Source organism: Scyliorhinus canicula, chromosome 8 (genome assembly GCF_902713615.1).
Source record: "Scyliorhinus canicula chromosome 8, sScyCan1.1, whole genome shotgun sequence".
In the NCBI taxonomy this organism is placed as follows: Eukaryota; Metazoa; Chordata; class Chondrichthyes; order Carcharhiniformes; family Scyliorhinidae; genus Scyliorhinus; species Scyliorhinus canicula.
The window spans coordinates 88,685,471-88,700,460 of NC_052153.1; the positions used below are offsets into that span (position 1 = coordinate 88,685,471).

Sequence of the window (14,990 nt, forward strand, 5' to 3'; positions counted from 1 at the left end):
AGGCAAGAAAATCCCTGCAAAACCCGCCATAAATTAACTTAGAAATGTTTCCATTAAATTCCGCCCAGAATAAAGTAGTAGTTTTAGGTGTTTTTACGGTGTGTCATTGGCAGCAGCTGCTCAATGCTCTCCCTCCACTGGCACATTAAAACCTAAGAAGGGTTAAGTGCACATCTTTCACAATGTTAAACTTCCCCAGTTCCCATGGTCCAACCTCGAAGGCATGAAGAACAAGAACCTATTTCCCACTCACACTAACATGGGCCAACAGTGAGGTGGTACACTAAAAACAAAAGAGTTGGTGCTATGTGATCATGAACTTCCCATTGAGGAACCATGGGTGCGATTCTCCGCTGCCCATGACGGGTCGGAGAATAGCGGGAGGACGTCCCCGACATTTTTCCCGCCCTCCCGCTATTCTGCCCCCCCCCCCCCCCCCCCCACAGCCGCCCCATGACACGAATCGCTGCTCGCCGTTTTTTACGGCGAACAGCGATTCTCCCCAGGCCGATGTGCCGAGTTCCCAGGCCTTTACGGCCGTTTTTACGGCAGCAAACACACCTGCTTGCTGCCGTCGTAAAAACGGCCGCAACATGCCTGTTCTGGGCATCCAGGGCCCCGATTGGCACGGCCGTGGCATGGGCCCGCGATCAGTGCCCACCGATCACGGGCAGTGCATCCGTAACGGACGCACTCTTTCTCCCTCCGCCGCCCCGCAGGATCAGTCCGCGGGGCGGCCGAGGGAGATGACAGTCCCGCGCATGCGCGGATTGGAGCCGTCCAATCCGCGCATGCGCGGCTGACGTCATCGTGTGCGTCAGCCGGCGTGACGCTTGGCGCGCAGACTTAGCGACGGTCGCTAAGGCCGCGATGCCGTGCTTCGCGGGGCCCCGCTGCTAGCCCCACCCGGGGGGGGGGGGGAGAATCGGGTCCCGGGAGGGGGCGCGGAGGCTACCGTGAAACACGGCCAGTTGCACGACAGCCTTTACGATTCGCCGCATTTGCGGAGAATCACGCCCCATCAGTTTCTTGAAACTTCACCTTACATAAAAATGTCTATAGGCACTGTTTTAAAGTTAACATTTATAATTCTGCTGACCAAAGCATTCTAGTTACATATAATTCAATGGCAATATCAGAAGATATGGGAAGATATAATGAAACCGGCAGAAGCAAGATGTCATCAACAGATCTTATTTTTTAATCCCTTTTGTGGAATAAAATATAGTTGAAACTTACCTTTACTGAATCTCTGTCTGTTCTCACGGAAGCCACATCAGTAAAAATGAACGAGGTTGCAAGGATGTACAGATCAAGGAAAAATTGTAGGTTGAAAAGGATGGGGAGGGGTTGGAGTAAAAACAAGCAACTGTTATCATCATCATCAATTTGTGCCATTCACTAGCTACCTGACAATAATCAGTTTACATCAATGTGAGCCCAGAACTAACTTCAAGGTGGTGCAGTGTAAATAAATATTTGTTCTGATTCTTGTGTTAAATGCCTCATTTAACCAAACATAGTACCACTCAAAAATAGAGTTGGGGGTTGAGGAGGAGTGATAAAATCTGTAGCTTCTCCCATCCTCCCAGGTACATGGGATAAGATTTTGACTCGCTCAAAACCCATCCACCTGCAGTGTTAAAATTGGGCCCACAATTGTTATTTGCAAATTCCATAAGAAGTATAAGTAATGCAATAATATCAAACTTGTGACAGGACAGACAAGGCTACTGCAGTATTGTAGATGGCAATGTTCCCTCGAGCTTCATAGATGTGCAATTATGCAGAAATCCTGTTCCAACAAACCAAGATTCAAATGGGTTATGCAAAAGAGTGGTTCCTTTAATTCATGTGCATACATAGTCAAGCGGTGATCTTAAAGGAGCCATGGAGTGCAACAAATGGATGTGCACAGCAAAGAGGAAATAAAGGGAACAATGGAAAGGGATAAAGGTGAGGATATTTTGTACTACTGCACAATCTGCAAGTGTGTTTTTTTTAATCTAATAAGAATTTGTAAAACCTACAAATGGGCATGGTTTTGCTTTTTGTGATTCCACTAAATTTGTGGTTTTGAATGTCAAACAACATAACCACATTTTTGTAAACCATTTGGGTCCTGCTAGCAAGCATGAACTTGGCATTATATCTACTAAGCATGTTGAAGCAAGAGGAAAACATAGTGTAATGATATTTACTTGCAGTTATTATTTTGTCTTCTGACTAATACTCTTAACAGAAACCTATTGAAGTCAATCTAAATACAGTAGTAGACGCTTCACTGAAGCAATGCATAATTTTCATGAATCAACAGAATAACTTGATATGCAAGAAATCATACCTTGTACTTAAAATGTTATAGACTGTTACATTTTTCAAGTTTCCTGAACAATTGTTACCTTTTAAACCAATCCTTGTATCTATATCTATGGGTTAATAAAGAAAGCAGGCGGGTAACTCCACAATCATACACGACAACGTTATTTCCAATTAAACACTTTTGCGAGTGAATAAGTTTCCATTACTAACCGGCAGGCGTAATAATAATGAATAAAATTAAGCAGATCCTTCCAGTGCCTCATACTGGACAATTATGGCAAATGTGAACAGCTGTCGTACAAAGAATAGAATGAGCACGTTCAGCACATCTGTAGACCACGATCGGTTGACTCGATGCAAGTGCCACTTTTGGAATCATCGAGTTTCACCATTGGCAACCTGTTCTGTCAAATTCCCTGAAAAGCGACCTCCTGCCCCTCCAGAATGATTTTGATGCCTTCCTGGAGCATGAACATTAGGTTATTTACACTATCTTCAATAGTTCCCTTCCCATCAGAGGCAACCATGTTGGCTAAAGAGGCTGTGAAATTGCTTTAACGTGGCAAATCAGGTGCTTCATTGCGATTATGGGCAACAAAAGTGCTCTGGCTATGAAAAAAAACTATTATTTTGCACAATAACAAAAAAATAAAAGTTAAATAACAAGATAAGGAGATTGAACAGAAAACTGTTTTTTACATGTGTTTTCAAATGTTCATCAGAAAAAAATAAACATGCCTTATTTTAGTTATAGAATTCTCTCTCAATTTATCTGGAGGAATTGTAGATTGACTAATCTAATCAATTTGTAGTGTTTTATTCATGGTTCATCCAAACTACATGAATATACATGAATTCTCCTCTTTGGCATTAACTAGTACTTTACTCCCGCTCTTTGAGATAAGGTTGGCTATGATGTGCAACGCTGAATATAATGCAATTGCTCTCTAGTTGGAATAACAAGCGATACTGATGGTAAAATTGCATGGCTGAAAATAAATTAGCTCATCTATCTTAGTCAAAAAACCTACTATTTGTATTTTTAACCATAGAATTACACAAAATGAGAAAGCACGAAAAAAAAAGCTTCCTCCCATCCTTCCTTATCTCAGCATAAACCTCCATTCCCTTCTCCGTCAAATGCTTATCCAGTTTTCCCTTAAACACATCTGTACTATTCACCTCAAGTGCTCCCGGTTTAGAGTTCCACATTCTCATTATTCTTTGGGTGAAGAAGTTGCTTAGATTTCTTGATGATTATTTTATATTGATGGTCTCAAGTTTTGCTGTATTTAATACTTACTCAAATGCTTTTTCAAGACAACCTTCCATATTTTGGATGTCTTTAATAAAATAATGTATTACAACTTCAAAACGTTAGTTCTTAACCTTAAGAACTGCAGTGAAAAAATGAGATGTGTTGCAAAAATCTGGTTAATAATTCATGTTTTAAAATATAGTTTTAGGAATTAAGGTTTTAAATGTAAGATAAAGTGAAAAGCCCAGTAAACGAACCCTAATGCAAAGGCATATTAAATAAACCGAGGTTTAATTAATCTCTGTTTATTTTGCAGGGACAGTGTTGATAGTGAAAAAAAATTAAACAATGGATGACCCATTTCTGGACCTCTGGGTGGAACCAGGTTGTCTATCATAAAAGGAGCTAACAGAAAGAAATTCTGCAAAAGAGGTTTGTAAAACTCCATTATAGATAAATTATTCAGATGGGTTGGAGATTCAAAGAGTTGTGTTGAAGATAAAATCATTTATTTATGTTTGTTCGACCATTACAGATCATGGCACACTATTATAGAGACAAGTTGTGAGGGTAGAAGATACATTATGCAAAATAACTTGGATATATTTTCTGACAGGAGCAAGGAGTTCAATTTGGATTTTGTGCAGAAGTAGTAACGGAAAGATTTGCTCTAACCTGCTGCTAAATCTACAATGACCAGCTGGGTATCTGCCGGCAACAAGGACCTGGGGCATCCATAGTCATGAGTTCTGTAAGGAAAAGGTGAAAGTTGTGCCGCCTAAAATCTACAGAAGGGCCCTGTAGAATTTTAACTAATAGGATAGCTGGAAACTGGGGAGAGTTAAAGTGAATTCCAGCCAGTTATGGCATACCTTTTGGGTCGATTCCTAAAAATGTGAATGAACCTTCAAGAATGTTGTAATGTACAAGGGAATTCTTGGGGGTAGGAGCGGGAGTAAAAGGTAGAACTGAGTTCACAGCATAAATAATTATAAACTGTAGTGTTAAGTATAGAGTGTTTGCTTTGCGTAATTTGTAAATACAGTAAAGTTTGTTTTTGTTTAAAAACGTGCAATCTTGTGTTGTAGTTCCGTTGGTTGATTGTTGGGTGTACAGATTTCTCTTTAAATGCTAACAGTTTCTAACAGAAGGGAAAGAACGACAGTTTCAATTAAAATATTTATAAACAAAGTTGTTAGATTTGTGTTAGGCAAGGATACTAATGGAACAGAACTAAGGCAAATAGATAGATTTAAGATCCAGATTGGTCATGATTTAACTGGATGGCAGAACTGGCCTGAGAGACTGAATGGTCTACTCCTGTTCCTATGTTCCGATAGAAAGAAAAGATTAGCAACCAAGCTCCCATTTCTAAATCACCAGTTTTAAATCAATTGCAATTTTCAAGCATTCTTTACCTCTTTGGTGGTCTGTGTCATGGTGTTTTTTTCTCATCTTTCATTGCACTTGATAATGCCAATAGTCCTGCACTGCTTCCAACTGATGGGATTCCTGGGGGTTGGAGTCCAGACGGGTGTGGGGTGAGAGGTACTGGAAGTGCATGACCATGGGATAGATGCTGGGCCTGTAGCTGTTGCTGCTGCTGTGGAAAAATTAACTTGTATGAACATAATGTATGAAGAAAGTAGGTAAAGTACAAGGAATTGGAAAAAGTACATGTATTCACTTGCATAATTACTAAAAATGTATTTGTGCAATTAAAGCAGTAATATCTTTATGACTGGACTTCCCATTTTCTTACAGACTTAGGCCCAGCACTTATGGTGAGGGGCAAACCCCTGAAAAGGCCGAGGACATAGAAGTTGTGTCAAATTTAATGGGAAAAAATATTTTTTTCCCCTTTTACCATCCAGCTGCCAGCAAATTCACTAGGCTGGTGGGCTGACAGACAAGAAAACTAATGGCAAGAGGCCATAGCCAAAAACCATTGGTAACAGTCCTCAGCAACTGGGACGTGGGTGCCAGAGAGCAGGGCTTAGTTTGGGCCACACCAAGTACAGTGTGGGGGAGAAATAACTTGGGAGCGAGAGACTGGGATGCAATAGGGCAGGGAAGTAGGAGGAAGAAGAGACGGCAATCAGAAGGAAAGGAGTGAGAGATTCTATTGGAGAGGTCACTGATGACAGTGTGTTTGGCAAGCATAGCGATAAGCCAAGATCAGCAAAGGTGCAATTAAAGACTATCAGGCCAGTGGAGCACTCCTGCTTCACTTGATCCTAAAGGGGAGCTGTAAAAGGCACTAAAATCCCTAAGCCAGCAGCTCTCACCCCTCTTTTACTGTCAAATTTTCTGAGCCCTGGGAGCCCATGCAGCAACAAGAACATTTAAATGTGGTTGCCAATTGCATGGTGGAAGCTTTAATTTAAATATGTTAATTAAGTATTCCATAAAAATGACAAGGGCACATACATAGCAGGTTCAGAGTGCTTTCCCGGATTCTAATTATTGCCCCGAACCTCTCCTGCCCATTTTCGGAGCGATTTAATAGTGAGGCCTAAACGTCCATGGACAAATATTCATTGCATGCAGACATTGCATGTTGTTTTAGACAATATAAAAACCCTTCACACTGCATCTGCAATTTTGAATCACTATTTTTTTTAAACATACCAGACAATTGAAGCTAGACTACTGTAGCTAGACTACTATTTCTGTTTAATAATTAATTGAAAGTTGGGAGTGATAAATGCATTTTAATGATCCAATACCTAAATCCACAGATACATTAACACCCAAACAGATCCAACTCAGACAAATGCAGATGTTCATCAAAGTAAATGGAAGGCAGTTTAGCAAAGAACCTGAAGGTATGGCGTGATTCTCCCACCGCCTTGCACCCAGCGCCAGTCCCATACGTCGTGTGCACAGTGGGTGAGGCCAAAAACAAGTTTTGCACCTGGAAATGTTGAGGACAGTGTGTGCAGCTGCCGAGAAACACCCCACCAAACACCCCCAAAACGGACTTAAAATTATTTCTGCTGAGTCAAGCCCCAAGTCATGTTTTGGGTGAATTTCACCCTATACTTGCGACAAGTTAAATAACCCCAAAATGTAAAATCTAGCCGAGCTTGGTGGGTAGACTGTATATTATTTTCCCAGCCTTATATTTTGAATTTCAATTTCCATTGTTAAGCTAGAAGACACATGATTCGTGGGAGACTGATTTGGAATTGTAATTCATGTAACCAGTTTAAAATTGTAGGATTGTGAGAAACACTGCAGTTTTAAAAGCACTAAAAGACTCAGATTAAAAATGAAAAGATTTCAAACTTAATTTTAAAAATGCAAGCAGTTTGTCATGCAAATAACAGCACAAACTAAAAATAAAGGAGTATTCCAGTAAATTTGAGTCAACTGATATGATATGCTGAATAGGATTCCAGTGCTATGAAATTCAAAGAACTCTAAATGAAGCAAAAGACACATTACTGAAGGGAGACTCAAGATACTGACAAAAATAGGCCTCAATCCCCCACCTCCGAAAGCAAATTTGCTAAAGAAATGGGCATGTATTACAAAATCCACCGTCTCAACATTCACTGCATAAGAGAACAGTGGATTAAATAACCCAGAAAGGAACATGACTGCAGCTACTATTTAAAGCCCTCAGAGTGTCCTTAGCAGTACTTCAGCAAATTACCAAAGAAAATCTGATGTAACCGAGGTTCAGGTCCTTAGGCTTGCTCAATAATGCTGAAATAATTGCGTACTCTGTGCACGTTTAGTGCTGTTCAAATAAAAGCTAGAGGCCTGCCCTTGTACTCTTTGCTGCCCGGTGAGTCTATGTTGTGACAGGTTTATTTGAGTGCGACTATGATGCATGCACCAGTAACTGCATTGACAAGAGTTTAAAGTCTGTTTTACCAGTACACTGGCAACATATAGAAAAGCCCTCAAGAGGTTAGTATTTGAGCGCTTGACCTCAGCCAGAGCAGTATCAAGCTCTGTGGTGTACTAACAACTGGTGGGCAGATAGTTGGCTGATGTTGCTGGGTCAGGAAGAGGGGTAATAAAATATAATCACAATTAGTTTGTGCATTACTGAAGATATAGAAAGGCCTGAATACCAAATATATTAGGATTTCTTTCGTCAACATTAGGATGACAATACACTTGTACATTTAAGCGAATCTGACTACATATTAAAAATCAATCTTCAATATTAGCTTTAGTACATTAGCTTCAATGAGCTGTAGCATAATTTAATTTAGTTGAAAATGTGACTATTTATTTCACTGGAACAAACTGCAATAATTATTTCTTTAACAAGATATACGAGGTAAAAAGGATGTTTAATCTAGAAATTAACTCTAAGGGAATATTGGCCCAGAATTTGCTGTCAACGATGAAGCAATGGCATTCGCCATTGATTTCACAGAAAGATGTCCACAAAGATGCAGTGATCTCTGTGGCATGGACTTTTCCTTTTCAATAGTTGCTTAAATCTGGCACCCAGTCAAGAGTGTGCAATAACAGCAATGTCAGGAAGCAGCAGAAGAAACAATGCTATTGAAATATTATCACAGACAGTAAACCGGGGAATTTAAAGCAGTGAATCGCTTTATTTTAATTATAAATTTCAGATAGCAAAATAATTATGATTAGTTTAGTTTCTAACTCAATCCAACAATAAACCATAAGACATAGAAGCAGAATTAGGCCACACAGCCCATCGGGTCTGCTCCGCCATTCAATCATGACTGACATTTTTCTCATCCACATACTCCTGCCTTCTTCCCATAACCCCTGAACCCCTTATTAATCAAGAACCTATCTATCTCTGTCTTAAAGACACTCAGTGATTTGGCCTCCACAGCCTTCTGCGGCAGAGTTCCACAGAATCACCATCCTTTGGCTGAAGTAATTCCTCCTCATCTCTGTTTTAAAGGATCATCCTTTTAGTCTGAGATTGTGTCCTCTGCTTCTAGTTTTTCCTACAAGTGGAAACATCCTTTCCACGTCCACTCTATCCAGGCCTTGCAGTATCCTGTAAGTTTCAATAAGATCCCCCCTCATCCTTCTAAACTCCAATGAGTACAGACCCAGAGTCCTCAACCGTTCCTTATACGACAAGCTCTTCATTCCAGGGATCATTCTTGTGAACCTCCTCTGGACCCTTTCCAAGGCCAGCACATCTTTCCTTAGATACGGGGCCCAAAACGGCTCACAATACCCCAAATGAGGTCTGACCAGAGACTAATACAGACTCAGAAGTACATCCCTGATCTTGTATTCTAGCCCTCTTGACATTAATGCCAACATTGCATTTGCCTTCCTAACTGTCGACATAACCTGCACGTTAACCTCAAGAGAATCGTGAACAAGGACTCCTAAGTCCTTTTGTCCTTCTGATTTCCAAAGCATCTTCCCATTGAGAAAATAGTTGATGCCCCCATTTCTCCTTCCAAACCTCACACTTTTCCACATTGTGTTCCATCTGCCACTTCTTTGCCCACTAACCTAGCCTGTCCAAGTCCTTCTGCAGCCCGCCTGCTCAATACTACCTGCCCCTCTCCAGATCTTTGTATCATCTGCAAACTTAGCAACAGTGGCTTCAGTTCCTTCTTCCAGATCATTAATGTATATTGTGAAAAGTTATGGTCCCAGCACCGACCCCAGAGGTACACCATTAGTCACCGACTGCCATCCTAAAAGAGACCCCTTTATCCCCACTCTCTGCCTTCTGCCAGTCAGTCAATCCTCTATCCATGTCAGGATCTTACCCTTAACACCAGTGGGCTCTTAACTTATTTAACAATCTCCTATGCGGCACCTTGTCAAAGGCCTTATGGAAATCTAAATAAATCATGTTCACTGGTTCGCCCTTGCCTAACTTCCTTGTTACCTCCTCAAAGAACTCTAACAGATCTAACTCAGTTCTATTTCATCATGCACTTCCAAGTACTCTGCGATCTTATCTTTAATAACGGACTCTAAAATCTTACCAATGATCGAGGTCAGGCTAACCGGCCTATAATTTCCCGTCTTCTGACTCCCTCCCTTCTTAAACAGGGGTGTTACATTAGCCACTTTCCAGTCCTCTGGGACCCTTCCTGCCTCCAGTAATTCCTCAAAGATCACCACCAATGCCTCCACAATCTCCTCAGCTATCTCTTTTAGAACCCTGGGGTGTAGTCCATCCGGTCCAGGTGACTTATCCACCTTCAGATCTTTCAGTTTCCCCAGAACCTTCTCCATAGTGATGACTACTGCACTCACCTCTGCCCCCTGATTCTCCTGGAGCTCTAGCATCTCACTGGTGTCTTCCACTGTGAAGACTGATGCAAAGTAACTATTCAGTTCATCCGCTGTTTCTTTGTTTCCTATTATTACTTCTCCAGCCACATTTTCCAGTGGTCCAATATCTATTTTTGCCCCTCTTACCTTTTATATATTGAAAAAAACTCTTCCTATCTTCTTTTATATTACTAGCTAACTTGCACTCATATTTAATCTTCTCTCCCCTTATCGCTTTTAAAGGCTTCCCAATCCTCTGGCTTCTCACTATTCCTTGTCACTTTGTATACTTTTTTTGCTTTTATGCTGTCCTTGACTTCCCTCGTCAACCATGGATGCCTTGCCCTCCCTTTAGCATGTTTCCTCCTCCTTGGGACGAATTTTTGCTGTGCCCCGCCCGAATAACCCCCAAAATCTCCTGCCATTGCTGTTCCACTGTCTTCCCTGCTGGGCTCCTTTTCTAATCAACTCTGGCCAGCTCCTCGCTTTACAACTTTAAAAATAAATAAATGTGTTCTTTTAAAAATATGGGGTGGGATTCTCCGTCCCACCAGACCTGCTTTCTGGCTCAATGCGCACCTGCCGGCAGCGGGATCTTCCATCCTGGCAGCCGGCCAATGGGATTTCCCATTGTTGTCACCCTCACGCCGTCGGGAAATCAGCAGGCACGAGTGTGCTGCCAGCGAAGCGGAGGATCCAGCTCATGGAGAATCCTACCCATGGATTATTATCATAGTGAAAAAAATAGACTTTCCACAGATATAAAACCAATTTTTCAAAGCTGGCTAAAGTGTTTTGCAGTAATGGTGAACTTAACACACCGCTGAAAACCAAATTCTACCTCATTCAACAAGGTGCAACTTTTTGAGGCAAATGTGGCAAACAGCACAAGAGTGGACGTTCTCATCAGTTCACAGATTTTCCATTCATTGTAACCTGGGCTGTCTCAATGGTGCACTCTCCAGGGTAGAATCATTAATAGCTACATCGGAGTGACTGTGCAATTCTGTGGAAATGCAGACTCCTGAAGTTGTGGTTGGGTTTCAGTGGATGGCAAAGTCTGGCAATTTCATCATCTTTACCACTGCAAATTTCTGGTGGACATTTCATTTGCAGGGAAAGGGGGAAACCATAGACCAAACACAAAAAACAAAATAGGTGCGATAAAGGGCTGCAGCAAATTTTAACAGGCATGCTGCATTATGAACATTTCAACCAAATTACCTTTGGAAGCACAGTACTCCCACATACATTTACAGCTCCATGACAGAAATATCAAACTTTACAAATTGAATCCACAATTAATTCTGAGTGAACAGATAATTCTTCCATTCCTGGCACAGGATTGTCCAATCTCTTTTGACTTGCTTAGTTGCAAATCTTAGAGCCCAATGGGCCACATGTAAAAAGGATCGCTGAGTGGGAACTGGGATGCACTGGGGGTTGGGGCGTGAAAGAGTCACTATGTGCAGCTAGGTGGATGGAAAAGTCAAATGCTCAAATTAAAACATGTTACACCTGATACATGTGAAGCATCTGGTACAGCGGGCCTGCGTCTGCTCCTCCTACCATCCGCCCCACTGACACAGTGGTCCAAGATCAAATGCCCCCAATGCAGACCCTATTCAGAGGATGGTGTGAGAGTGCTGTCAGCAGAAAGACAAGGGCCAGAGTTTGGCAGAAACTGAGGAGCATCAGTGCTTACCTCACAATGAGTTATCATCACTCTCCTGCCTCACACGGTGACCTTCTGACAGTGCCAACACAGGCGTATCACCTTGGGGTGATGGTACAGACCATGGGAGGGTGGAGAAGGGTAGTCCAGGGGGGGGAATAGAACAAAGGACAAAGAATAATGAAAAGTACAGCACAGGAACAGGCCCTTCGGCCCTCCAAGCCTGTGCCGACCATGTTGCCCGTCTAAACTAAAATCTTCTATACTTCCGGGGTCCTGATACCTCTAATCCCATCCTATTCATGTATTTGTCAAGATGCCCTTTAAACGTCACTATAATCCCTGCTTCCACCACCTCCTCCAGCAGCGAGTTCCAGGCACCCACTACCCTCAGTGTAAAAAACTCACCTCGTACATCTCCTCTAAACCTTGCACCTCAAACCTATGCCCCCTAGTAATTGACCCCTCTACCCTGGGAAAAAGTCTGACTGTCCACCCTGTCTATGCTCCTCATAATTTCGTAGACCTCTATCAGGTCGCCCCTCAACCTCTGTCATTCCAGTGAGAACAAACCGAGTTTATTCAACCTCTCCTCATAGCTAATGCCCTCCATACCAGGCAGCATCCTGGTAAATCTCTTCTGCACCCTCTCTAAAGCCGCCACATCCTTATGGTCATGTGGTGACCAGAACTGAACAGAAGAATGGGGGAAGGGAATGAGGGAGGAGGTGGGGAATGAGGAGTGAGTTGACGGACAAAACATCGTCCTACGAAAATCCGTAGTCATCCGGGCATGCCAGACCCTCACTGTCACGTGTCCACCATCCTCCTGCAGGTCCTTCCTGGGTCGGTCCCTCCATCACTTCCTTGTCCGCCTCTTCCTCCTCCTCAGACGAGACGACATGCCCCCTTTTCCTCCATGTCACCCTGCTGCTGTGCCAGCGGCTGGAGGGCACAGCAGACCACCACAAGGTGGGGTGTACTGCAACGCACCACCAGAGCGGTCCAGACATCGGAATTGCATTTTGGGCAGTCTGATGTATTGCACAATGACAGCACTGGTGACAGCATGGCCCTTATTATATCAGATCTCCACATCGTTTTCTAGCCTCCGCACTGGAGTCATCAACCAGAACCACAGCGGGTACCCCTTAGCCCCCAAGAGTCAATGCATCATCCTGGGGTGGTCCTTTAAGATGCTGGGGATCTCAGAGTATCCCAGGATATAGCTGTCGTGCACACTCCCTGGGAAGTGTGCACACACGTGCATTATTGGAGGTAATGGTCGCACACGAGTTGAGCATTCAGGGAGTGGAACCTCGACCTGTTAATGAAGGGCACTCCCTGATTCTCTGGTGCTTGCAAGGGGACACACGTGCATCAATTACCCCCTGGATCTGTGATACCTTGGCAATGCTGGAGGATCCTGCAACTCAGGCATCTTGGTGGGCTTGGTTCAGTTCAAATTTGATAAAGTCTGACGCCCGGCATACAGAGCATCAGTGACCTCATGGATGCACTTGTGGACTGTAGTTTGGGAAATGCCGCACAAGTCTCTGCTCGAGCCCTGCAATGAACCGGTGGCATAGACGTTCAGGGTTTTGGCGACCTTCACGGCCACTGGGAGCAGGTGTCCTTCTCCTCCTCTACGGGGTGCCAAGTCCATGAGGACGTCGCACAGGTTCTTTGCTGAGATGGAGTTTCCTGCGGCACATGCTGTCTGCCATCTCCTCGAAAGACCAACGACACCTGCACACCTTGGGCCGTCACTGGCGTCCCCCTTCTGGGTTCCTCCTCAGCCTGACAGGCGACCAAGTCGTCAGTGTATGTGTAGGCCCCCTGCACATGGGGTGCCGCTTTCAGCCTACCTCGATGCTGCTGCCTTCTCCAGCACAGCAGCACCCCCGACTTTTCTCAGAGTAAATTCCAACAAGCCAGTTTTGCTGGAAAATCTTGCTCTGCACACTCACCCCCGGCCACAGCAGGAGCCCCTAGACCCCAGACTCCTGCTGGGTACATTAGGAAGACCGTGCTCAGGTGCCCTCCCCAATCCACACTTTGGTCGCGAGGAAATCCCCAGTGCTGAAGCCGGCTCTTGAGTGTTTGATTGTTGGCTGCTGCCTCTATGGTGCTGACGCTTCTAGAGGTCAAGCAAAGTGTTCAGGCTTCAAAGTTTGACTGTAATGCATTACAATAATCATCGTCTGAGACATGGCCTCACAGACAAAAAATCCCTCATTTACCCCCCCCCCCCCCCTCTCCCGGCCCAGGGGTGACCCCCGACCTGGAAAGCTTCAGTCCTTGACCACCCCCGCTCCCCCCCCCCCCCACCCCACCCCCCACTCTGAGGGACCCTTCACCCACCCCAACCCCCATGTGCTGGGACAGTTGTTCCAGTGCCCATGAGCAACATTCCCGAAAATGGAAATGGCTACTCACCTCCTCAGTTCCCCTCGATAGCCATTGCGCCAGCTTCACATTTTTAAAAAGGAGTACTAACTGGCCCCTACTGCATGATTTCTGGTTGGGGAGCCAGTTAATTCCCAGGAGGCCGTTACATTCGACTTCAATCTCGCTGAGGAGATGGAAATTAATGCAAATTTGGGTTAAAGATATGCTCACCACATTTGGGCGAGATCCGGAACGCACCACCCTGACCAGGACGGGTAAATGGCAAACTGATCGCGCCTGATTTTGGCCTTTCCTGCTATTTAACCGGTGCTCCCAGATCAGCATCGGTCCCAATGCGATGGTTAAATCACGCTCGGTATCTCCAAACAAGTTTAATGAGTCATATTGGCCATTGTGTCATACTTTGGACACACTGCTCCCTGTAACTGTAGCTTGTACGTTAGCAATCCTTCTGCAGAAGAATATTGAAGTGATATACCTGAAGACCACAAAATAACTCAATTTTCTGATTGTGAGTGTCAATTAATTTATTAACAACTTAAAGATGGGCATTCCTGACCCTAATTGATTAACAAAACATTTTAACATAAAATGATGAAAAGCCATGGCAAGAGGCTGAAAATTAGCTCTGCATTTGAATTGAAAAATTGGAGGAGAAATATGGCACACGACCAAAACGGTGTCACGTTGCACAGCAATAGCAATTTCTCTACAAATGATGCCAAATTCAGTATCAGGCTTCACCTGAAAGAAAAAGCTAAGCTGTGAATAGTAAATGGGCATTCACATGTAGGTTGGGATTTGAGGAATACCATCCGGCAAGAAAGTCAAGCGATCAAGTAGGCAAATCCGAGGAGGGAGGGGTGGCAAAACTGAGGGTTGCAAGCAGACCACAGACTTCTATAGAGCCAGGGGAGCATTCCTAGTCTCTCTAGCTGCACGAATTTCCAACATTAAAAACGTTTTGAACCCTTCTTTGAGCTGTCCGAAGATTAAACGACCTGGCACAACCAGATGGGGTTTGCATAGCGCAAATACCACCAATTTGTTCCTGGATTTTGCAGC

General features: G+C 43.7%; 1 protein-coding gene across 1 annotated transcript in view; it reads right to left on the reverse strand.

Annotated features, from left to right (window-relative positions):
* The window catches only part of LOC119970380 (transducin-like enhancer protein 4), a 315,711-nt gene that overhangs the window by 101,993 nt on the left and 198,728 nt on the right, over positions 1-14,990 (reverse strand). The window contains 3 exon segments of the mRNA XM_038804901.1: positions 1,240-1,256; positions 4,999-5,029; positions 5,031-5,183. Of these exon segments, the coding sequence (XP_038660829.1) occupies positions 1,240-1,256; positions 4,999-5,029; positions 5,031-5,183 (201 nt within the window).